Raw genomic sequence first — 26,996 nt, forward strand, 5'->3', positions numbered from 1 at the left:
GTAACAGACTGCAGAGACGTAGGCGCCCCAATCACGCTGGGAGCATACCAGAGAAACAGAGCCTCTGTTTCCCCAATTGGCGACATATATATTCAAAGCCCTGACTACATCGAGAGACCTTGAATCAGCCAATGCTTAAGTAACCAGAGGCATCAAATAGGCTGTTTTCAGCGAAACACCAAAACCACTTTTGACAGAACTATTATCCGAGTTCTCAATTCCGCTCTATCCACCTGGAAGATCCAACAGGGGCTCTTGTGAGACCCAGTCGCTACTTCCGACATCCGCCTTGTGGACGCCAAAGCCAGAAGCATGACCACTGAAAGGATTCCTGCCTCTCTTTGTTCCCCTCGATGTGATGGTCTATCTGACGTCAGTGAGAGCAATCCTTAACATACTATGTATTGAGTCTGACACCCAGTAGTTAAGATTCACTCTGCTTTATTATGAGGTTAACAACAGTATAAAAGACAATGCATATGGGTGTAACTGACATGTTGTTACACTCTCATTGGCTCGTTAGTAGTTACCAGGCAGAATTGATAAGGCGGATGTCCATATATGGGTTTTCTACAAGTTTCTCAAAACATTTAACAAAGTCTGTAACACAGGATATTTGGTAACACACAAAAGTAGAAATACAGGTTTGATCTGGTATGGGACTGCCCTTGAAAACCAGCCTCATACAAGCCTGGTATCTGTATGAGGAGACAAAGGTACCCAGCACAGGGTAGCACGCATCTATGCAAACACATAACAGTTCATATAGCATGTTTTAACCCTTCATTAGGGAAGTAGAAATATTCACTTTAACACTGTAACTATTATAAGGAAATTGATCATATAAAAAGTAATATTTACAAAGCACAGAAGAGTTAACCCTTCAATCCCCTCTTAGAATCATGATTGTTATATAACATGATTCTTGAGTGAGGCTCCTTTCTTGTTCCTCCAGTTCTTGAGATATTGGACATAATCGTCGGGTCCCTTACTATCAGAGGAGGTGACAGGACTGGTGGTTATATCATAGTACATCAGGGCCTTATCAATGCCTTTGGAGGTAAGTTTCTTTCCACAGGGAATTACACAATAAACTATAATGCCTACAAGAATTAAAGTTACAAGTATGAATATGCTTATTTGCACAAGAGCCTGTTTCCAATTTTCAAACCACCCAAAATATTGGCTCCATGGGTTATCAATACCTGAATTTTTCTTAAGTTCTATGGATAAGGTTTCTAACTTGTTTATGGCTAAAGTAATCTTACCATTGGGACCAGTGTTGTCAGGAATATATGTACAACAGCCTTTCACCTTACTAATGTAAACACATGTACCGCCTTTTTCTGCTAGGATCATGTCAAGGGCCATTCTATTTTGAAATGTCATTTGGGAAGTGGCTTCTAGCTGTTCAGCTATACCTTTAAGAGCATCTTTGGTATCATTAACAAATCTTTGTTGATTATAATATATATAATTAATCCAGGCCACGTTTTTATTTACAGTTACTATAGGAAACAATGACTCAAAACCCGCAGCCACCTCATCTCTAGCTTTGAACTCATTTGGAACACCTCTTGGGACCCCTATAGCATCAATGTATACGTGGGGGTCAAAGCTACCTCCTGGGAGTGCTCTTTTCTTTCGATTAGCAGGAGTATTAGAGGGAGGAGTGGGGTCATCGGTGATCATTAGGAGTGGCATTATGACTTTGGCCAGGGCACACTCACCATACCATGGTGTGTCTAATTTAATTCTAAGCTTCATATCCCCACATATGTAATAAATGTCGCCTAATGATCTAGTTTGGTTGACTAAAACAGTTGTTCTTTTATTTGCACAATACCCTGGTGGGAAGGTTTTTAAATTTCTCCCTGTGGTGGTGTTAGATGTATAACAGGTATAGTTTCCAGGATATATGGTTATGGTGCTTCCTGGGTTGGGATTTTTTGACAATATGGGATATTCCCTTTTCCACATTTCGCACTGACTGTCATTTGTTTTGGTGTCATTAAAAAGGCTGAAAAAACAATTTTCCTGTTCTAGGGGTATATTAAGGGGCACTGTACCTAGGTGGGGCCTAGATTTGCCACAGACATAACAGTTGCTTTTATTGTGTTTGTTAGCACTATACTTCATCCATTCCAACCAAAAATTAATGTCAGAGAAACCAGTTTCAATAGCTAGGGTGTCTTCAAAGGTAGGGTTAGTAATAGCCACCATATCTTTAGAAGTGGCAATATGGGGCTTTAAAGGTTTGTTTTGGGGAGCAATTTTAGGCTGGTATTTTGGGTTTTTGTACATGTCCCACAAATAAAACATTTGCCTTGCACTATAGTACCCTGCTTGCCACCATATACCAAGTACATAAGTCTCATTGTCGCTTCTGCTAGGGTTCACTATGTTTAGTCTAAACCTGTATGAATTTGGGCCCTCATCCATCTTATGAATGGATAGTCTAGAAAGTAGGGGTACTCCATATTTGCTCCATCTATTTTTTGCAAATGATGGGCCATATTTCCAATCTGCTCCTGTATTCCACCCCACAGATTCCCAGTAATCACAGTTGGATCCATGATAGGATATTTCCATCCACCATTCATCAGTGACACAAATGTACATTGTCTCAGACATCCCTGATTTTATTTTCTGCTGTATGGAATGTTTGTTGTCAGCAAGTTTAGGGAACATGAAATAATCAAGGATGTATGTGGCTACGTGTGTATTGGAGGAATTGTACCACAAGGTGGGGACCCCATCTGTTTGTGTGATGTCGACTTCACATATTGTGAGGTGAATGAGGGCCAGTAGGGCTATCGAGATAGTCCCCAGGATAGAGATAGGGGGCAGGTTCTTCATCGTTTTCTGTTCTTCTGTCTTCGCTAGGTGGGAGGTCAGGGCTGTCTGCCCCGGTTCGTACCTCACTGGAATCACTTGCTTCCCTCTCTAGGTCTGGTCTAGGAACCTTTTTTACTCGGGATGCATGGATCCAGGTAGGACTTTCCTCTGTCAGGACTGCTGTTCGGGTAACTGCTACGACCTCTGTCTCTGGACCATAGGTGAAGTCTCCTGGGCTCTTGTTCCTGGGGAGCACCTTCACCACGACTCTGTCTCCGACTTTAAAGGGGTGTGTAGGTTCCTGTGGATTCAAAGGGTTTTTACAAACAACCTCATGTTCAATTTCATTCAGTTTTGTTATCAGGGACCTGACATACTCTTCTCTGATGAGTTCTAGATCTCCTTCCTGTATTACTAGTGGTTTCTTAGCCCAGGGTGTAGGAAAAGGCCTGCCCATTAGTATTTCAAATGGGGAGTAACCCAGAGTCTTTTGTGGGGTCATTCTGATTTCTGCTAGGATAATAGGAAGGACCTTCTTCCATTTATGGAAGGTACCCCCTGTGGCCTTCCTAAGCTTGTCTTTGAGGGTCCTATTCATGCGTTCTACGACCCCTGAACTCTGCGGATGGTACGGGATGTGGAACTTCCATTCCACCTGTAGGGTCTTTACCAGAGCCTGTGTAATTTTTGCTGTAAAGGCGGAGCCTTTATCACTATTGATTTGCAATGGGCACCCCCATCTGGGGATGATTTCCTGAGTCAGGATCCTAGCAACTGTCTTTGCATCTTCAGATTTAGTGGGGAATACCTCTGGCCATCGAGAGAACATGTCTACAATGACCAGGGCATACTCCTGCTTACCAGTACCTGGGATATGGGTGAAGTCAATTTGCAAATGTGTAAAGGGTGTGGTGGGGTATTCAAGATGCTGATGTTTTGCCTTATCAGGGTTGTTGGGGTTGTTCCGCAGGCAAGTAATGCATCTACTGACATACTGGTCTACTAATGACTTGATGTTAGTGACATAAAAGTCATTGCGTAGGAGCAAAGTGGTTGTTGCCTTGCTGTGGTGACCTATGCCATGGTAGTGGGCAATAAACAGGGGTGCACTGGACTGGGGTATACAGGGTTTCCCCTCTTTGCAGATCAATCCTGTTTTAGGATTTTTCTGCAAAACTGGGTAAATCCAGTCAGCTAGGTCAATGTTAGAAGCAGCTGCTTGCAACTGAGTGATTAGGTACAGGTTGTCAAGGGCTGGTGGAGTCATGATGGTCATAGGGGCATGAGTAATGGGCTGTAGAGCAGCATATTTAGCAGCAGAGTCAGCAAGGGCATTTCCTAGAGAGACTTCGTCCTTCCCCCCCGTGTGTGCCCTGCAGTGGAGAATTGCAATGTCAGAGGGTAGAGTTATGGCATGCAAAAGGTCAGAGATGAGTTGGGCGTGTGATATGCCCTTTCCATCAGCTCCAAGGAACCCACGGCGTTGCCAAATGACCCCGTGGTCATGGACGACGCCGTAAGCGTATTTGGAGTCAGTGTAGATGGTGACTGGTTTATTCTGGTATAGGTGACAAGCCCTTGTGAGAGCAATGAGTTCTGCAGCTTGTGCCGACTGGTAAGGAATGGGCTGTGCTTCCAGAACAATGTCAGGGAGGGTGACGATAGCATAGCCTGCTTGGTATGTGGTATCGTTGGGTCTGTTGCAGGAGCCATCTACAAAAACAACATCTGCCTTAGGGATAGGAACAGGAGACATGTCCAGTCTGGGAGATGTTTCTGACTCAATGGAGGCTGAGCAGTCATGGGGTTCTGGAGGGTGGTCCTCAGGACCTTTGAGCCCCAGTAGAGCGTTGAGAATGGGTGCAGGACCTGAAGAGTTGGTGGCATACTGAATGGTAAGTGAGGGGTTGTTTAAAAGGAGAACCTCATATCCACTGAGGCGCTGAGCTGACATGTGTTGTGTGTGTAACCCTTTTAAAATGGTTAGAACATCATGAGTGGTGTGAAGTACTGTTGTGTGGCCTAGGGTGAGTGTGGTGGCCATTTCAGTTACCATTGCACAGGCTGCAAGTGCCCTGAGGCAAGCAGGCATACCTTGCACTGTGACAGGCATTACTTTGGAAAAAAATGCCACTGGGCGCAACTTTCCTCCATGAAACTGTGTGAGCACCCCCGCCATGGTTTTACAATTGTCCCTTGCAAACAAGTGAAAAGATAGTACATAATTGGGGAGGCCAAGTGCCGGACTTTTCATTAACATACATTTTAAGCTTTCATAAGCGGTTAACATTTCTTGTGACCATTGTACAGTATTAGGTTTGTCTTTCAGTGTGGCTTGTCTCAAAATGTTATCATAGTAGGAACAATCAGATATCCACTGTCTGCAGTAATTTACCATACCCAAAAAAGACAGCAGTTCTTTCTGGGTAGTTGGGGTGACCAGGCCCAATACAGACTGAATGCGCTGTGGACTGATTTTCCTTTCCCCCTGAGTGAGCACAAAACCTAAGTAATCCACATGCTTCTTACACCATTGCATTTTTGTTTTGGACACCTTGTGTCCACATTCACAGAGCCAGTTTAACAGTGATATACCATCCTCTCGGCAGGCCTCCTCAGTTTGACTACAGAGCAGTAGATCATCTGCATACTGTAGCAGGACTGAACCATGGTGAGGTTGCCAGGGCCCCAATGTGGCCTGGAGTACAATGCTATACACAACGGGTGCGTCAATATAGCCCTGGGGTAAACGACACCAGGTGAGTTGCTTGCCCTCAAAAGAAAAGGCAAAAAGTAGCTGTGTCTGTGCATCCACAGGTATGCTAAAAAATGCATTCTTTAAATCAATTACAGAAAAGAATGCAGCATCTGCAGGGATAGCTGAAATGAGTGAGTTAATGTCAGGTACAATGGGTGCTATGGGCACAATGAGTTGGTTAATTGCCCTAAGGTCCTGTACAAACCTTACACTGCCATCTGACTTGGCAACTGGGTTGACTGGTGTGCAGTAAGGTGAGATTACATGTCTGAGAATGCCTTGTTGGAGAAACTGTTGTATCATTGGTCTAAGACCTTCAATCTTTTCTTGTGACAAGGGGTATTGCTTTTGATAGACAGGTTGTGTGTCAGGTTTCAGGGTTGCTCTATATGGTGTACAAGGAATGAGGCCAGTGTCATAGGGACCCTCTGACCATAGAGCAGGGTTTACTTTGTCAAAATCAGGTGTAATGTCTGTTGCTTCCCACACCGGGAGGTGTGGGGACTCAACCTCCAGGCCACTGCCAGTGGGTGAAGGGAGAATGGAGATTTCGAGCCTGCTAAGAAGATCCCTTCCCAGAAGATTAATTGGACATTCAGGTATTACAGTGAAATTGTGTTTACCCATATATGTGCCTCCCGTGGTTCTGACACTAAGGGCATCTGTCAGGTAAGCATCTGTGGGTATCCCATTGATTCCCATTGAAGGAGCAGTCTTTTCCAAGTGACCGTCGTACAGGTCGACACACAAAACACTAGTAGTTGCCCCGCTATCCACCAGGAAAGGGATTGCTCTCTTTCCTATAATCAAGGTTAGTAGCGGTGGGTCCTTCCAGTGTCTGGTGAGTTGGGCAAAGGCTGGGATACCCTCCTCCGGGCCCCGTCAGTGGGAGGGGTCCTGCCAATCAACCCGGAATCGGACATGATCCCGAAAGGGGTTGTTGTGTGATTGTCGGGGATGATCCCGGGAAGGGGCCGGAGCTTGGGGCTGTTGTGAGGGATAAGGGCAATCCCTTGCCCAATGATCGTCCTTTCCACAGTTAAAGCAGGAGGTTTGTTTCCTGCCGGCAGAGTCAGGGGGATGGGGTGGCCTGGCTTGTGGGTTTTGATATCGGGCTGGATTACGGGGTGGGCCAGTGGAGTGCTGCTGGCGTCTATCTCCCCGACCTCTCTGATTTTGGAAACTATGGGTTGGGACATTTTGTGAGGGTTTCTTTACATCGAAGCATCCTGCAGCTTCTTTTTCATATAAATGTTTTTCAAACTCCTTAATGTCGTCAGAGGTCCAGGATGAGACACTCTGTTTGACAGGGACCATGATAGACTGCAACAAGTTATTTACAAAGGTGGAAATAAGTAAATGGTCTGTTTCTACAAGGGTGAGACCTGCATCTTCAGACCAGCACTTTTTAAACCTCTTCCAAAACTCAGTGACAGTTTCAGTAGGTTTTTGCTTGCATGCTACAGCAATGGGAAGGGAGGCACGGGTCTTAAAGATTTCTTTCATGTGTTCTCCAATTTCCTTCCACATTTGCTTTACACCTTTCTCGGTATTGAGGGGGTAATCAGTGGCATTGTTTAGGACTGCAGGAGTGTTGATAGAGGGAATCTTTTTCCAATCCCACCCGTTGTAGTGGTCTATAACCCCGTCTACAATTAACCTCATATCCTCTTGAGTATAGCTGCGCCCCGTGCAAGCCTTTTTCAAGTAGGCTATGCAACCATCGGGTGCAACAGTGGGTTTGGGACAGTTCTTAACAATTCTGTCTAAATCCTCTATCTCAATGGGTTTCTTTAACAATTGATCCCCTACTGTCATGAAGGGCAGGTGGGTGGCGACACCGAGGAAACCAGTGCCGGATCGCGTTGTGGAGGGGGTGAGAGGGTTGTCAGTAGCAATAGTTAAGTCAGCGTTGCGGCGGGAGGCGGTTTGTCTGTTAGGAGTCGGGATTGTAGTTTTAGGCTGGGTTATATATAATTGATCATGGCCAGGGCGGTCACCACCCTCAAGAGGAATGTTAGAATCGCCATCTACAATAGCTATGTCAGGGGCACTAGGGGCGGGGGTGGTTACGTCTATGTGGAGGGTACTGTCAGGGGGGGCTATTCCTCCTGAGCCTCCTGAGCCTCCTTCTCCTTCCCCTCCTCCCCCTCCCCCTTGCATCGGCATTCGTGACAAAGCAACTGCAGCTAAAAGATCTGTGTCTTTTAAGGAGGGGTATAGGGGACTGTAGGGCGGAGGAGAAGAGTTTTTCAGAAACTTGTTGCTTCTAAATTCCTCAGCTTTGTGTAGTCGGGAAGTTACAGATTTTATTCTACGCTGTTTCTGCTTGATATTTTTGTCATACCAATGAGGTGCTATCGTGAGCCATTGCTCTCCTCCAGCGCGCATATATGTCATGTCCCATTGTGGGTCATGATCATACCACGGCCAGGCTTCCTTGTCTTCCAGACAAAGCCCTTTGATCATGTCCATATAAAATGGATAATTAATACCATCACGGGGGAATGGGCTGGGGCTGCCAACTTTCTCTGTCCACCCCGCTAAGTTATCTACCCAAGGGTTAACTAAATAATAATCTGTGGTGGAGTTACGGGCAACATACTCCTTACATGTTTCCCCTGGTAAAGGTGGGGGGTAAATGACTGTCTTACTCTGACCCCCTCCCATAGTAAAAAATGCAATTTACACCAACGTTCTATGCAATTTTACAATAACAATGCAATTTACACCAACGTTCTATGCAATTTTACAATAACAATGCAATTTACAACAACTTTCTATGCATGCATCAGCTAACCAGTTAATTAGTCATTGACAATATCACAATATTATCTGTATAGTGAGAACATGAAATCTTTTGACGTGTACGATACTTACCATTCGTACAAGATGTCAGAAAAATACAGCGTTTTAAACAGGAAGCAGGAAAAGTGTTTGAGTAAAGATATCTGGCAGACGAAAACTTACCAGCCGTCTGATCAAATATAAGAACTTATCTCACTACAAACATACAAGAATATATAGACGATCAAATCGAGGTATAATCTACGTTATGTATAGACCCCAGGTCTATTTTAAGTATCCCAGATACTAACGTCTTTGGAGAATTGCGCTTGGACCCCTGGTCCCTTCTCAGACGTATCTTTAAGTCCCAGACATTAAAGATGTTTGGTCACGTGTTCCCAGAACACTGACACGGATTCAGCTTCAGTGTATGACCGCAATCCCGTATGGCAAAGACAGACAATAAATTCTCTATCTTACCATCTGGGGACGATCACTGAATCGCGGACGTAGCCCCCACTTGAAAGGATTCCTGCCTCTCTTTGTTCCCCTCGATGTGATGGTCTATCTGACGTCAGTGAGAGCAATCCTTAACATACTATGTATTGAGTCTGACACCCAGTAGTTAAGATTCACTCTGCTTTATTATGAGGTTAACAACAGTATAAAAGACAATGCATATGGGTGTAACTGACATGTTGTTACACTCTCATTGGCTCGTTAGTAGTTACCAGGCAGAATTGATAAGGCGGATGTCCATATATGGGTTTTCTACAAGTTTCTCAAAACATTTAACAAAGTCTGTAACACAGGATATTTGGTAACACACAAAAGTAGAAATACAGGTTTGATCTGGTATGGGACTGCCCTTGAAAACCAGCCTCATACAAGCCTGGTATCTGTATGAGGAGACAAAGGTACCCAGCACAGGGTAGCACGCATCTATGCAAACACATAACAGTTCATATAGCATGTTTTAACCCTTCATTAGGGAAGTAGAAATATTCACTTTAACACTGTAACTATTATAAGGAAATTGATCATATAAAAAGTAATATTTACAAAGCACAGAAGAGTTAACCCTTCAACCACTCTCCAAGAGAGAAAGTTTAACACAACCTTTTCATAAAGGTTCCTATCATTGTGACACAAGAAAACGCAACACCACGTCAAGATCCCATAGTGCCAATGGGGCCACAAATGGAGGTTGGATGTGCAGTACTCCTTCCACGAAGGTTCGAACTTCCGGAAAGGTAGCCAATTTTTCTTGAAAGAAAATGTATAAGGCCAAGACCGCACTTAAATGGAGCCTAACTTTAGGCCTGCACCCACACCTGCTTGCAAAGAATGGAGAAGAACGACCCAGCTGAAATCTTCCATAGTAGCCTTCTTGGATTCACACCAAGACACATATTTTCTCCAAACACGGTGGTAAGGCTTTGCCGTTACTTCTTTTCTAGCCTGAAGAAGAGAGGAAATGACTTCACTGGGAATACCCTCTCTGGCTAGGATATGGCGTTCAACCGCCACGCTGTCAAACGCAGCCGCGGTAAGTCTTGAAACATGCCCGGATCTTGCCATAACAGTTCCTCACGTAGAGGAAGAGGCCAGGGATCTTCTATGAGTAAATCTTGAAGAACTGGATACCAAGCCCTCCTTGTTTAGACCGGAACAATAAGGATCGCCTGAACCTTTGTTTTTCTTACGTTTATCACCTTCAGAAAAGTGAAAACGGAGGGGACTCAAAGACCGACTGAAAACACACAAGGTGTCCCGAGAACGTCCACTGCTAAAGTTAAAGTACCCCCTGACCTGGAACAATATCCCTGAGATCTCTCGTTGAGGCGAGACGCCAACATGTCCAATTGAGGCCCTCCTCAAAGACTTGTCGTTTCAGTGAAAACTTCTCAATGACGACTGTATTTCTCCCGGATGGAGATCGCGTCTGCAGAGGAATCTATTTCCTTATTGTTCACATCCAGAACGAAGACTGCTAATATAGCGTTTACCAGTCTTTTCACCCAGCGGAAAACTTTTACGGCATCTGCCATTGCCGCTTTGCACCTCGTTCCGCCCTAGCGGCTTACTTACACCACTGCTGTCAAGTTGTCCGACAGAATTAACACGGGCAGATCACTAAGCATATGTTCACTGAAAATAGCTCTTAATTCAAGAAAGCTTTTTGCAGACAAGCTTCCCAGCTTGACCTTTTCCTCTGGAAAAACTTCCCTTGCAAGGACTGCTCCCCAGTTTCGGAGATCTGCATGTATGGACACCAGGATCTCATCCTGGATTCCGAACCTTCGTCTGAGCAGATACCACAGGAGCGATATCCTGTCCATTAGGATTATATTCTGGTGCATGTGCAGGTGAGACCCAGACCACATTTCCAACTGGCCCCGTGAAAACCACTCTGGCATTTGACCTGCTCACCGAAAAGCCTCTCAGGCTGCACCATCTTCTTCATCAACAAAACATATTGATGGATTGTCCCTGCAAATCTGATCCTACTCTGGATCCTCAGTCTTTCCATAGGAAAACACAGAACCTCAGCCGTTCAGCATCTACTCTGATACCCACCTCCGACATCTGCGTCGATGGGAACAGCAGCCATTCCCTGTGTTGAAGAACAGTCAGAGAGAAAACAACGATTTGCGCCACTTATTTATTGACCTCGCCTTAATCAGGAGAGCTTCTCAGTACAGAATAACAAAGGCTCTTACTATTGAAAGAAACCCATCATACTGCCATCTCTCCAGTGAAATGACAAAGACAAACTTGGATATCAACCCAGATAAGCTGAATGCGGAGAAAAAAATGCACTTAAACCTTTTTCATCCTTCACGTTTCTGTTTTTTTTATTAACAGGGATAGCAGGACAATGTCCTGAACCTGACACAACTCTGGTATAGCGTCGCGTACTACCTCCCCTACCAAAGGGGTATTGGTAAGATCTCATTGAAAAATCCGTGAGTGGAATCATCTGTAAACTCCAGTATGGATTCCAATATTAACTCACAGACCCAAGATTATTAGACGACTTCCCACCGGTGTGGGCTCCAGCCAGGTAGATCCAGCGACATGTGGTGGATGTGATAGACATAGAAACGACATCCACTTCAGCGAACCTAACAAGGCTGCAGAACTCTTACCTTTTTACCTTCACAGAAAAGGAAAAAAGAATGGTAACGAACCGGTCAAAAATGACTGCATCCCACAACAGAATGCGTCACCAACCTTTGCGAGGGAATCTAACTCACGAAGGCAGACTTCCCGAAGGTATCCGTCGAGATCGACTTAACTGAGGCATTCCCAAACAGCGGTACACCGTCCCAGGAAAAAAACTCCAGTTTCTCTTGGAGTCAGTCTCAGCATTCCCTCCTGCAGTCACCCAGCAACCTGCCACAGTGTTATAGAGAAGAAACAACCTAAGAAACATCCCTTCTCTCTGTAGGGTAATGCTATCGGATTCCCTTCCGAATACAAACACTCCCCCATGTGCATGTAATGCAAATAACTCCAAAGCATAGAAATAAAATATCACTTAGCTTCCTGTGTACGATCCTTTGTGACAGGGCCCCGCATCAACCATGAGTTGACCTTCTTAGTATTCTATCCTCGGCGCGAAAGGAATAAACATTCGGACTCCTTGAGAGGATCTGAGACCAACTCGTCACGGCTGACCTAGAGCTTCATCAATAGAGCGACCAGCACGTGAAAGGAAATACTGTTAGTTCAGCATTCAGTTGAAATCATAATATGAATCTACCTAATATAATACACATATACACACATATCCCAACTATACATATATATATATATATATATATATATATACATATATAAACAAAACAATAACCAATTGTCCTTGGTATAACTTTAAAACACTCAGATTTTAGTATTTCCAGTAGCTGTTCTTCCACGGTGTGGATTCTTATAACTGGTATCACCTGCAAGTATACCCTCACACCAGAGAACACACCTGAACAAAAAGACAGCCAGAATGGCCTAAATTAGATATGATACCAATTTGTTTTTATTAAAAAAAACATATAGAATTCCATAAATTCATATGAACATTTTTTTACAAATACAAGGTTCTATACATTCATATAAACATTCTTAAAAGAAATACATCCAGATACAGTCAATAGGTTTTCTGTTCAAGCCTTTAAAGAACACCCTCACCCTTATAGGTGTATATTCTGTAGGGTGTACTGATGAACTAGATAAGAGACCGTAACTAATTCGATCCAACGCATTTCGTCAGAATGACTTCATCAGGGGTTTCTGTATGGTATCACAAAAAAAAGGAACAAAGGCCTTCATGGATATAAAACATCCATAGTCCATATATATATGACCAACTTTTAATAGAGATGGATAATTCACCCAGAATGGTTGTAGGATGGTAAAACCAAGCATAAACGCATACGCCTTTAAGGGTATTCAGCTAGTTAATGAACCTGATTGCAGACTCTTTTCAGTTTGTATGCAGGGTCTGTTAAATTTGAACCTGCAGCCACCAGGAAAGAGACACAAGTAACAGCCAAATCCAAAATGCATTTTGGATTTGGCTGTTACTTGTGTCTCTTTCCTGGTGGCTGCAGGTTCATTAACTAGCTGAATACCCTTAAAGGCGTATGCGTTAATGCCAGGGACTTGGTTTTACCATCCTACAACCATTCTGGGTGAATTATCCATCTCTATTAAAAGTTGGTCCTATATATATGGACTATGGATGTTTTATATCCATGAAGGCCTTTGTTCCTTTTTTTTGTGATACCATACAGAAACCCCTGATGAAGTCGTTCTGACGAAACACGTTGGGTCGAATCAGTTACGGTCTCTTATCTAGTTCATCAGTACACCCTACAGAATATACACCTATAAGAGTGAGGGTGTTCTTTAAAGGCTAGAACAGAAAACCTATTGACTGTATCTGGATGTATTTCTTTTAAGAATGTTTATATGAATGTATAGAACCTTTTATTTGTAAAAAAATGTTCATATGAATTTATGGAATTCTATATGTTTTTTTTAATAAAAACAAATTGGTATCATATCTAATTTAGGCCATTCTGGCCATCTTTTTGTTCGGGTGTGTTCTCTGGTGTGAGGGTATACTTGCAGGTAATACTAGTTATAAGAATCTACACCGTGGAAGAACAGCTACTGGAAATACTAAAATCTGAGTGTTCTAAAGTTATACCAAGCGCAATTGGTTATTGTTTTGTTTATGTTATTCTTTGAAAGTTCACTAACAGGGACTTTCTCCATATTGCTGCTGGTGGGTTGAGCGCGGGGTGGAAGACATTTTTTTGTATCTATATATACATATATATATATATATATATAATATATATATATATATATATATATATATATATATATATATAACATACATATAAGCGGATTGTCCGGAACCGTCGGGTCCCAAGTGACATTAATGTGTTCTGAATGTGTATGACCATGTACTGAAATGCCCCAGTTGTGGATCTAGCAGGAAACCTTATGGTCGACAGAAAACATAGTATTCGTTGACAGCAGGGAGTAGTAACCAGGCAAAAGAACATTCTTGCAACAACGAGAGGTCCGAGGGAAGTATACATAGATAATTTTAATAACGCTTTCCCCCATATACTACCATTTCTGTGCTCGAGGTACAGATGTATGGAACTGTACCATACCTATAAATATATATAGATATACAGTTATAAGGCAGTTACAACATGTTAATTTTCACCCAGTAAGAACAGTCGGTGCCGACAGGGCCACCCACATACTACTGTGTCTCCCAAACAGTGTTTACTTTTAACAAGCATACAACTACCGACCTGGTGATACTGCATCTACCAAATCAAGTACCAACAGGTGGCGGCGAAGCCGACAGCGATCCCCACAGCTATTTGTGACAGGGCACTCACGCATGTCGACACATGTTGACTAAAAAGCTATAGTGGGTATATCTGACAGGGAACACAGAGAGATATATGCACACAAATAATGATTACATGCCCATTTTCTAACATAGTGCTGTTTTTTCTTCTATATAGCACTAACGCACTGTGCCCCCCCCCCCCTCATGTGCACTATATTCATGCTTTTGGCGGGGACAAGGAGAAAATGGCGCTTAATCTTTGTGTGAGGGCTAAGCCCCGCCCCTACTCGGTGCGCTTCAGCCCCTCTATGAAAATACTCATTTATACTGGGGGGGTCCGTATGCAGTGCCCCCTCACCGTTTATACATTTTATCACACCCACACAGAGGTTTACATTGCTGCCCAGGGCCCCCCCCCCTGCGCCCTGCACCCTTGCAAAGCCATTGTGTGTGCTAGCAATGGTGCGTAGCGTGGCCGCTGGTTTACACTGGCGAGGGTTCGTACACAGTGCCCAGGCACCAAAAATGCATATCCCCAGCGGATTAGACCCTCAGTAACTTGCTGCCCAGGGCGCTCCCCCCCCCAGCGCCCTGCACCCTGTGAGTGCCATTGGTGTGTGGGAGCATGGAGCGCAGCGCGACCGCCGCGCTGTACCTCCGTTACTGAAGTCTTCTGCCGTCACTGAAGTCTTCTGTTCTTCACATACTCACCCGGCTTCTTTCTTCTGGCTTCTGTGAGGGGGAACAAGCAGCTAGGCAAACTAAGTGATCGAACCCTCTAGAGCTAATGGTGTCCAGTAGCCTAAGAAGCAGAGTCCTTGAACTAAGCAGAAGTAGGTCTGACTTCTCTCTCCTCAGTCCCACGATGCAGGGAGCCTGTAGCCAGCAGGTCTCCCTGAAAATAAAAAACCTAACAATAAAGTATTTTAGAGAAACTCAGTAGAGCTCCCCTAGTGTGTGTCCAGTCACTCCTGGGCACAAAGTCTAACTGAGGTCTGGAGGAGGGGCATAGAGGGAGGAGCCAGTTCACACCCATTCAAAGTCTTATAGTGTGCCCATGTCTCCTGTGGATCCTGTCAATACCCCCATGGTCCTTACAGAATCCCCAGCATCCTCTATGACGTATGAGAAATATTGCCGACATGTTGATAAAAGGACTGTCATCACACTTGCTACTTGCATTCCTAATGGATTGTGGACTAGAATATGGTTAATGTTGATTTATTCTTACTGTTTTTGCTTCAAATTAAGTGTTTGGTTACAGGAGTGACTTGATTTGTTTGATAAAATGTCATGTTCTTTAAACTTGTGACTGGAGGTAGTCTTGAGCAAGGGGGAGTGTTAGGGTATGGGGGGTAATTCAGATAGTCGCCGCCCATAGGGGAGTGTATTTTAGCTTTGCAAGTGTGCGAACGCATGTGTAGCAGATCTGTACAAACATATCTTGTGCAGTCTCTGCGCAGCCCAGGACTTACTCAGCCTCTGCGATCACTTTAGCCTGTCCAGGATCAGAATTGATGTCAGGAACCCTCCCTGCAAACGCATGGACACACCTGCGTTTTTCCAACCACTCCCTGAAAACGGTCAGTTGCCACCCACAAACGCCCTCTTCCTGTCAATCTCCTTGCCCGTGCAAATGGATTCTTCGCACAAACCCATCGCTGAGCAACGAACCATTTTGTACCTATGCGATGCACCTGTGCACTGCGGTGCATATGCATGCGCAGTTCTGACCTGATCACAGCGCTGCAAAAAAATGCTAGCGAGCGATCAGGTCTGAATTACCCCCATTACCTGTCACCTTCTGTGTATCAGTCTAAGGGTGCATCCCCTAGTGTTAGACCTCTAGTGCCAGGAGTCACTCGGAAGCGGAGTCATATGATGTAAGTTCCTGTTCCTCCATCTCAGGGAGTAAGGAGAGTGTGACACACCCAGAGACTGAGAGACAGAGTCCAGGTGTACAAGTGTGCAGAGCTGAGACTGGGAGCAGATCTCAGCTACAGAGAGTCAAAGTGTTTCCAGTTCATGCATCATCTTCTCTACAGTGGGAGTCAGACTGCACGGCTGTGAAGTCCTCCATGCTTCACCACCACAGACATCTCCTGATAAGTACCACTACCTAATGCTGTCACCTTGTGTGATATACGGGCTCCTAATTACCAATATCAGTGTTACAGCTGAGTCACCTGTGTACACTAAATAAACCTGCATTACTGTTTAAATCACCAAGTGTGTGGACTGATGTCACTGCACCAGATAGCCCAGAACACTCTGCCAACAGAATACCCAGGTCCTAACCCTTAGGATAAAACTGCATTGAAGGACACCATAGGTTGAAACTTTATCACTCGTCCCCTTTGAAATCATGACAGGATCAAATGGAAAGCATTTACTGTACCATCCTTCATCCCACCTTACATGAGATGCTATAGCTTCATGTTGCTATGTTATGTTCTACAAAAATGGATAAAGCATCTCACTTCCACTTCTACTCAGTCATTAGAACATTAACATACACGTCTAAGCCATATTATACAGTTTAATAAAACACATCTTTGCAAATTATTTCTCCTCTGTATGAGATATGCAGAAACAAATTACATATTAAATACACAAAATGAAATGTATAGTAATAAAAATACATCTCCAGCATTTCCAGAAATAGCATATTCAGGGTATAATCTTACAGTAAGAACTGCTCTGAATTCATACCGGTTACTGTACTTACTGTGATACAGTTATTGGATGTTGTGCGCAGATTAATGGAGAATATTTAAAACTGGATAATAACACTTAAATGCATCTTTCCTGCCTGTGACTATTTCCAATACCATTATATTTTATTTTTAGAGGTACCTAATTGCCTGGGTAATTTACTTTATTTTTAGTTTTACATTTTATTTCGCTTTTATGTTTTCCCAGCTGCTCTGTAGAAGTATATATCCTGAGCCTCATAAGCCTCTTAAAGGGACAGGATATCTAAACATGGCTGATTTTAAAGCGATATGTTTCGTAGAGAAGTTTTTTTTGTGTCAAACACGTTAACATTTACTGTGTGGTACAGCTACACATTATAGTCACATTTATAGATGTCAGACACTTTCTGGGCAGCTGTAAATATTAATTTGTATTATTGGAACAGTGAACATCCCTCTTGTACTGGCTGGAACATGCTCAGTGTATTTGTAAGGCTCCTCCCGAAACTGATGGTAGCTCTTAGAAATCATGAATAAATAATCATAAATAATGAAAATGTAACATGTTGCAGATGTCAGTTCTTGAGACAAGAGCCTTATTGGTTCCATGATCAATGATTACCGCCATTGAGTGTGTAAGCATAGAAACATAGAATGTGACGGCAGATAAGAACCACTTGGCCCATCTAGTCTGCCCCTATTTTACCATATTTATCTCAAACCTTATTTGATACTTATTTCTTTGTAATGTGAGGATATCCTTATGTCTATCCCATGCATGTTTAAATTGCTCTACTGTCTTAGCCTCTACCACCTCTGATGGGAAGCTATTCCGCTTGTCCACTACCCTTTCTGTGAAGTGATTTTTCCTCAAATTTCCCATGAACCCCCCCCCCCTCCAATCTCAGTGCATGTCCTCGTGTCCTATTGCTTCTCTTCATTTTGAAAATGTTTCCCTCCTGGACTTTGTTAAAACCCTTGATATATCTGAAAGATTCTATCATGTCCCCCCTTTCCCTTCTCTCCTCCAAACTGCACATGTTGAGATTTTTTAGTCTTTCTGGGTATGTTTTGTGATGTAGGCCATGCACCATTTTAGTTGCCCTTCTTTGTACAGTCTCTAATGTATTGATATCCTTTTGAAGATAGGGCCTCCAGAATTGAACACAATATTCTAGATGAGGCCGTACCAATGACCTATACAGTGGCATTATTACTTCTTTCTTTCTGCTGCTGATTCCTCTCCCTATGCAGCCAAGCATCTGACTAGCCTTCCTCATTGCCTTGTTACATTGCTTACCTGCTTTTAAGTCACCTGAAATTGTGACTCCTAGATCCCTTTCCTCCTCAGTAGTTTCCCGCGTAGTGCCATTAATACTATATTTAGCCTTTGGATTTTTGAGACCCAAGTGCATGATTTTGTGGCATTAAACTGTAATTGTCACACTCTTGACCATTCCTCTAGTCTACCTAGATCCTCAATCATTTTTTTTACCCCTCCTGGTGTGTCTACCCTGTTGCATACCTTTGTGTCATCTGCAAAAAGGCATACTTCCCTTTAATGCCATTTGCAATGTCACCATTAAAGATATTAAAATGCACTGGTCCAAGTACATGTGCCTACAGGCTGCCTCGCCTCCAGACCCCTTATCCACTGCACCTCCTAAAATGGTGGTAGTTCCACCATTGATTTGGAGTAAATTAATCATGAAAAGAATTGCAGGTCCTTCTATACAGGACCAAGAACACTGTTTTTGATGCCATGGCTCATCAAACATGGCTATCTCCCAAAATTGCTACAGTAGATTAAGTATCGGGTCAGGGGCATGGCGATAGCACGCTGGGGGCCACCAGAGATGATCCATGATGACTCAATGCATGTCAGCAGTGTTGCCTAACACTGAATCACAAGAAATACAGTATATACATGTCACATGCCCTAATATGGTCCACATGCTGTTATAAGTCTTGCTGCATTACTAGAATTTCTGACCCCTGTGGAAGATGGTGGAAAGATGTGAGAAGAGAAAGCCCTACTCATTATTTTCTTTTTTAGTCTTTATATAATTATTGCCCTCATTATAAGTGTATTGCAATTTCTCACATTTTGATTGGTCAGATAGATGCAGCGGTTTTACAGTGGTTTGTGTTTGTTTGTTTGTTTGTTTGTTTCTACAAGAGTTTCTTTAACAAATCCCTAGTAGTTTGGTCATCTGTACTGTAAACTGATGAGCAACATTGGCGTTTTGACAATGACTGCCCAAACCACTGAATAGAAAGAAACGAGGGTGTCCTAACACAAGCTCAGGAAGGACAAAACCTTTCATTGAGCAGAAGTGAACTGCGGATGATGTCCAGCAATATCAAAACATGGAGGATGTTAATTCTGTGACTTACTGTATGTTTCTGGGGTTTTTTAAACAGTAATGTTTATTTAGACATAAGAACTTGCATTTACTGCACATGCGAGCCCCTACATGGGGACAATTTTTAATTATTCAACATTGAACATAGTAGTAAGTCCTGTTGACGATTTTAGAAAGCTGGTAACTCAAACAGTGCTGTTCAAGGTATTCCGGATAATGAGAAGGAATGTTCCTGATTAAACAGAACCTTGAAGTGGAGTGTCAAATTTTGTATTTTAAGGTATAGTATGGGTATAAGAAAGTAATACAACATACTGGGGGGATATTCAATTGTTTGAAAAGTCAGTTGGGTTTATTTTTTCCCCCTAACTAATAGACAGGAAACAAACAGATGCCCCACCGACTTTTCAAACATTTGAATTCCCCACATTTAGTCTTTCCAAAAATAACCATTGGTATTCAATATATGTGTAACTGCCATGGATAACAAGAAGAATAACAGTATAATTATCAATAAAGATGACTTATATAGAGAGGGAAGTAGGAAAGAGGAGTTGCAAAAGCAAGATTAGAAAAAAAAATAGTATAGACCTTATAGTCTGTAATCATGCGCCATATGAATTTGAGAGTAACAGAATACATTAGGAGTAGGGAAGCCAATCCCAGGCCATTTTTTCAATCCCGGGTATCGGAATTGAAAAATGGCCGCCCCCTCACCCCACCCCGCACACATAACTCACCATATACTGGTAGCGGCCGGGTGGGGAACAACTTCTGATCTCTGCTGGCGGCTCCCTGCAGCAGCTGACGGTGCAGCGTGACCTCTCACGCTGCGCTAGGTAGCTGGAAGAAGGAAGTGTAAACGCTGATTTACGTACAGGACTAAAAGCAACACTTTAAAAAGACATTTCAAACACTTTAAATAGAGCCGCTGCGGCCGCTATACTTAATCCTCAACCTACGTACATATTACACCATTAGCGTACAGAGCCCCGTACCGTGTACGTACTTTGCGTACAAACACCGCGCTGGCTGTACAAAGTACACTCAGTGCGTACACACCCAAAGATACTCCGTGAGCCCTTAACAGCTACACATGTGATAGTAATACACTTATAACCTTAGCAGGGAAAGGAAAACACGACACCAGTTTGTATTTAAAATGCCGGGTTCCGATACCACAACATATTATTACTGAAAGGGGGTTACAATAACAAAGCAATACAATACAATAGAATAATGGCTACAGTCAATGGTACATACGTGTTTGGTTTTGTCACCTGCGCTTCCCAGTCTGGTCCTCAGTCATCTGGGTAGATAACCTTTAGAGTCTGTGTGTGACCAGGCATGCAGCTGGCTCTTTTATACAATCTTCCAAAACTTAACACAATGGATACTGTAATCTCTTTGTCCATTGGACACAGGGATGGTCATTTACAGTACAGGAGAGGTCATAGGTTGGTTTGAATAGGTGGGCGATGTCTGTTCCAGATGCACTTGTGGGTGGTCTCCTCTGGGTTCCCGCCGCATACCAAATGTACAGTAAATACAGTTTATATTTATATTCTGCTCCTGCACATAACTATTCGCTGGAACGTGCGATCTTCTGCAAACCAACACCGGAATATTGCCCTTAAAATACCCTACAGCTGGATACCAAACACCACCTTATAACCTTTTTATGTCCCCTCCTATCCTGTAAAGGTGAATCACTTTGTTCTGATACCATTTAAACTGTTGTAACTTGCTGGTGTGGTGCAGGGAGACTATGGGGTATATGCAATTGTGGTCGAATTGCCGCAAAAGTCGAAAAACGGGGCATTTTCAACAAAAAAAAACATGTCGAATTGGATTCGACAATGCAATACAGTACTTTTCAACAAAAAACCTGCCGTTTCAGATTCGACTTTTTTCAAATCGACATTTTCAAAATTCGACATGTCTGCAATGGTAAAAATGCATCTTTTCGACAAAAGTATATTCAATTGAAGAATGTCGATTCGACAACAGTGCTTTTCGACATTATTTCGTCAATTTCATTCCGCCTCACTTTGCTGGCGGAATCTAATAAAAAAAATTAAAAATATGTTTTTTTTGTGTGTTTTTTTTTGTTGCTAATAGCATATCTATTTATATTAGAAGGGATTATCTACTTGGTTTGTCTATTAGGAGGCACAAGTATTATTTATATATTTTTTAAAAGAATATTTTTTTTTAACTGACTAAAATAGAGAGAGCATGGTTTTCAGTGGGAAGGGGTGGGAATGGGTTAAAATCAAGAAAAAAAAATGTGTGGGATACCCCCTCCTAAGCATAACCAGCCTCTTTGAGCCGGTCCTGGTTGTAAAAATACGGGGATAAAATTGACAGGGGATCCCCCGTATTTTAGAACCAGCACCGGGCTCTGCATCCGGTCCTGGTGCAAAAAATACGGGGGACAAAAACGTAGGGGTCCCCCATATTTTTAACACCAGCACCGGGCTCCACTAGCTGGAGAGATAATGCCACAGCCGGGGAACACTTGTATATCGGTCCCTGCGGCCGTGGCATTAAATCCCCAACTAGTCACCCCTGGCCGGGGTACCCTGGAGGAGTGGGGACCCCTTAAATCAAGGGGTCCCCCCTCCAGCCACCCAAGGGCCAGGGGTGAAGCCCAAGGCTGTCCCCCATCCAAGGGCTGAGGATGGGGGGCTGATAGCCTTGTGTCAAATAAAAGAATATTGTTTTTGCAGCAGAACTAAAAGTCCCAGCAAGCCTCCCCCGCAAGCTGGTAATTAGAGAACCACAAGTACCAGCATGCGGGGGGGGGGGGAAACGGGCCTGCTGGTACCTGTAGTTCTACTGCAAAAAAATACCCAAATAAAAACAGTACACGCCCACCGTGAAGGTAAAACTTTATTACATACATGCCGACACACACATACTTACCTATGTTCACACGCCGACTCTGTCCACGTCTCCAAGATGAATCCATGGGGTACCTGAAAATAAAATTATACTCACCAAAATCCAGTTTAGCATCTGTCCTCTTCTTTTTTATAATCCACGTACTTGGCAAAAAAACAAACCGCATTACCTGGACCATGCACTGAAAGGGGTCCCATATTTATACATGGGACCCCTTTCTCCGAATGCTGAGACCCCCCGTGACTCCTGTCACAGAGGGTCCCTTCAGCCAATCAGGGAGCGCCACGTCGTGGCACTCTCCTGATTGGCTGTGCGCGTCTGAGCTGTCAGACGCGCATAGCACATAGCCGCTCCATTATCTTCAATGGTGGGAACTTTGCGGTCAGCAGTGAGGTTACCCGCGGTCAGCCGCTGACCGCAAAGCCGATACGTCTTTTGTCCCCCATATTTTTTGCACCAGGACCGGACGCAGAGCCCGGTGCTGGTTCTAAAAATACGGGGGATCCCCTGTCAATTTTTCCCCGTATTTTTACAACCAGGACCGGCTCAAAGAGCCCGAGGCTGGTTATGCTTTGGAGGGGGGACTCCACGCAATTTTTTTCAGGGTTTTTTAACTATTTTTGTGCCGTCCGAAAAGTAGAATCCAGGACGCACTTATCCGTCAATTGGTCCGTTTTTCGACAGCGTAAATGTCGAATCCATTTTTAATTGAATATATCAAATTCCGGCACCCGCCGGCCGGGATTCGACTGTCGAATTGTGTCGAATTTTTAAAATGATCGAATTCCAGCCGGAATCCGACCGCAATTGCATATACCCCTATGTGTACATTGTGCACTATTTGGATTTAAATATGTATTGTGTTTTGATGGCTTTTCCATGCGTTCACAAACTCTACCGTAAATACTCATACCACGCGCTAATGCGCAGGACCGCGGGAGCAACCATATGCAAATTGCGAATATGCGCACGCACGGCAGAACAAGTACACGCACGGAGGCCATCTGTGTGTAGTTTGTACGTGATGTGTGTACTGCAATATTTTTCGACTTTGACAGTCCACCCTTTGGCAGTCACCAATAACTGCCACTACCTAATCAATAAACAGAAAATATCTATACAATATCTACAGAAGTTTGGATGGTCGGGGGAGAGTTGTAGATGGGAAATGTATGACCTAGTTGGATAGTAAAAGCATGTATGTATGAATCCATGTCTGAGGGGCATGTATCATCGTGCCGTATATGTTCTACATAAGCTTAGAGGTATTGTGAAGTATACATTAAATCCTTCTCATCCCTTATTAAGGGTCTGAAAATGGGCCAACAAATACTACTGAGCTCTTTTCGGATTCTTGTTCCAACAAATGGGGTGCACATTTAGTTGATGGTACATGGAGGGGGAACATATGTGAGTGCTAGTATATGTGGATATCACCTGTCGACTATGTGTGACATTAACTGGAGGTTGAAGAGATGAAGATAAGACACATATATACAAATACATTCACACAAACATTTTGGGTAGGGCTGACGTCTTTTCCGGTTGGATGTATCTGGGCAGAGGGGGAGACAAAGAAAAACGGGTGAAAGAAACAGGCCATGAAATTCATTTGCAATCCTTATCATAACACTGTCTCTATGGATGGGTCGTAAATTAAATCTGCTGCTATAACAGCGCCCTAGCTCCTTAGATTCATCAAATTTGTGCCGTGCTTGCGCCGCATTAGAATTTGAACACACCTAAATATCGAACCAATAATTATGATGACTCCCAGGATACAAAGGAGAAACTTCCCCACACTCATAATGACATTTTGAGCCCACTCTCCTAAACCTGCAAACCATTTGCGTGGGTTCAACCATGAGACCCAGCCGGTCAGTTCATTACTCACAGTCGCTAAGGTAAGGTTGTGCTTCCTCCTGAACTCCCACTTCAACTGCAAGATCTTGTCCATCTTCTGATCGATGATCTCCGTTGGATCATCAGTGCTGTTTGTAATATATACGTACAACACTTCACACCATATTGAGTTGCCAGAGTAACACCTGTCACGGCTGTGACATAAATAAGGACCATCCTGTGCTGAATCAGTTCCTTCTTGTAGGCTTGTAACTCCCTTCCCGTATACCTGAAGGTGTCGTCATACATCTCAGTGATATTATCTATCAAGTTCGCTAGCACATGGATATACCTATAATTTATAGTTCCTCTGGCAGTATGGGTAATGTCTAATGCGAGAAGGAACTGAATCCTGGTGGATTCGTGGATCAAATAAGAGGCTGCGTGCTCTGCCCTATCTATGAGGTGTCTCTTGATGATGTGTTCATAGTGAGTATGAGTATAAGGAGCCTGAGCACTGCTGTGAACGTCTTTCATTTTATCATGGGTTATGGTCATGACCTCTGGTTGTACTCTCCCAATATAACACAATCCCTCTGAGCTCAGGGCAAGCCACTTGTACTCCATCCTCCCACATATGAAATAGGCATCATCTGGGAGAACATAGGGGACAAAATGTAACATCACCATATTGCAAACTTTCCAAGTAAAGAAACCAATCCCTAGTTCTCCCATCTGCTCAGTACAAGTATCGGGCTGGATGATATGAGCACAATACCCCGACGATACTTTTCAACCCACATGATCTTGCTTCCACGGGTATACCTATACCGAAAATACCTCCCACTGTTAGCTATTTGGCGTACAAGTTCAGAGTCTATGGGTATCCTATCAGCTCTGTGTGAAAAGGTCATTGTCTGGTTATTCCACGTCACTTCCCAATTTCCCGGTTTTTGGTAATTGGAAATATTAAAACACAATAAGGACCTGTCTACATGATACTGGTGGAGCTTCAAACTAGGGGGCCTAGAGATATTGAATTTCTTGTCCACCGGCCTCCCACCCCGCAATTCGAGTACCTCATGTATTGCTAAAGGGTATGGTACTAATCCTGACTTACTCTGACCTTGAGGTACTTGTGAGCACACGCAGCATTCTGTCTGGTTTAAGACCTTACCCACTAGTGAGTGGTAATCACTCAACAGATGGCGGTCCATTAAGGTTGGACTGACATCTCTGGATGCACCCATCCTCCACTATATTCTCACAATTCCTACAAATACAATGTTTATCAGAAAATAACCCTTCACAGTGCCTCCAAGCTCCCTGACTACCAGAGCGCTTACTGATGCCAGCCTTTACTCGAGTGATGTGCTGCTCCTGAGATCCTACAAATTCATACTCGCCGTCAGAACCCATTCCAGATCCCCGCTCGACCTCTCTGGGACCCTCACCAAAACAATCTGTCCCGATCAAAAACAGAATTACTAAAAGAACCCGAAATGCAGTCTCTTGTGATCGATCCATTTCGTTAGGGGAAAGGAGGTAAATCAGGAGAAAAGAAAGGAAAATGCATGGGGAGGTGAAAAAAGAAAATGGTGCGAAAACCGTTCTAGATCTTGTTGCTCTCTGTGCTCAGATGCCCTTCAACAGTCCTGCCTCTCAACTTTCCCAGAACAAACACTCCAGTGATACGAGATTCTCTACACTCTGCTCTTTGTCACGAGTTCTCTCTGGGTCAGCTACCATCTTACAGTGGGATGAGTGGACCCAAGTCTCTCTTTCGGCGACCTTCAATGCTGTCGTGCTGGTTAACAAGACTTGGTATTGTCCTTCCCACCTGTCTATGAGGCAACCTGAGCGTAAGAAATTTCGAATCATCACATAAACCCCAGGCTCAAAGTCATGACAATTACTGTTCGGCAAGTCAGGAATCACCAGCTTTAAATTTCTTTTTTGATTTCTCAGCTGCTGGCTCATCCCAACCAAATATTTCACAGTCACTTCATTATTACATTTCAAATCATCCTGGGGGTCTATCATTACATGAGGTTGTCGACCAAAAATAATTTCAACGGGTGATAAGTTAAGTGGAGACCTGGGAGTGGTTTTGATGCTGTACAACTGTAGTGGCAAAGCTTCTGGCCACAACAATCCAGTTTCAGCCATTACTTTGCTCAGCTTGTTCTTAATAGTGCTGTTCACTCTTTCTACCTTTGCACTCGCCTGTGGCCGGTACAGAGTATGCAGATTGCTATTAATTCCCATCAGTTTGCACATGACCTGAAAGACTTCACCTGTAAAATGGGTACCCCTGTCACTTTCAATCATTCTAGGGATACTATATCTACACACAAATTCCTGCACAATTTTCTTTGCAGTGAACGTAGCAGTATTTGTGGCAGCAGGGAACGTTTCTACCCAGTTGGAAAATATATCAATACAAACTAACACATATTTCAAATTCCTACAGGGTGGTAACTGTATGAAATTGATTTGTATTACCTGAAAAGGTCCGTCTGTAGGAGGGATGTGGGATGGCTCTGTTGGTATTGTCTTTCCAATATTCTTCCTCAAGCAAGTAAAACATGTCATTGCTCTCTTACCTGCATGAGAAGAGAATCCTCGCGCACACCAGTAGGCTCTTACCAACTTGCACATACCCTCTTTGCCCAGATGAGTCAGACCGTGTGCCGCCTCAGCTAGGCTTGGAAGAAATGCTCTGGGGACCACCGGCTTACCGTGTCCACCTGTCCACAGTCCTGAGGACTCCTGGCCATACCCATTTTCCCTCCAGACTGCCTTTTCCTGTAGGGAACACAAATTTTGCATTTCAATTAATTGTTGTGTGTTGATCATGTTAAATGTCATCAGTGATGTGATGTTCGTTTGTATGGGGGTGCTTGCTGCTGATTTAGCAG

At 43.5% G+C, this 26,996-nt stretch overlaps 1 protein-coding gene across 1 annotated transcript in view; it reads right to left on the bottom strand.

Moving 5' to 3' along the window:
* Positions 1–424: 424 nt before the first annotated feature.
* LOC135054855 (uncharacterized) overlaps positions 425–26,996 on the bottom strand; it is a 173,401-nt gene continuing 146,829 nt past the window's right edge. The window contains exons 2-3 of the mRNA XM_063958262.1: positions 20,067–20,169; positions 425–3,139 (exon numbers count right to left, since the gene is read on the bottom strand). Of these exons, the coding sequence (XP_063814332.1) occupies positions 910–2,859 (1,950 nt within the window). The 5' untranslated portion in view covers positions 2,860–3,139; positions 20,067–20,169 and the 3' untranslated portion in view covers positions 425–909. The remainder of the gene's footprint in view (positions 3,140–20,066; positions 20,170–26,996) is intronic.

Source organism: Pseudophryne corroboree, chromosome 1, assembly GCF_028390025.1.
Source record: "Pseudophryne corroboree isolate aPseCor3 chromosome 1, aPseCor3.hap2, whole genome shotgun sequence".
Lineage (NCBI taxonomy): Eukaryota > Metazoa > Chordata > Amphibia > Anura > Myobatrachidae > Pseudophryne > Pseudophryne corroboree.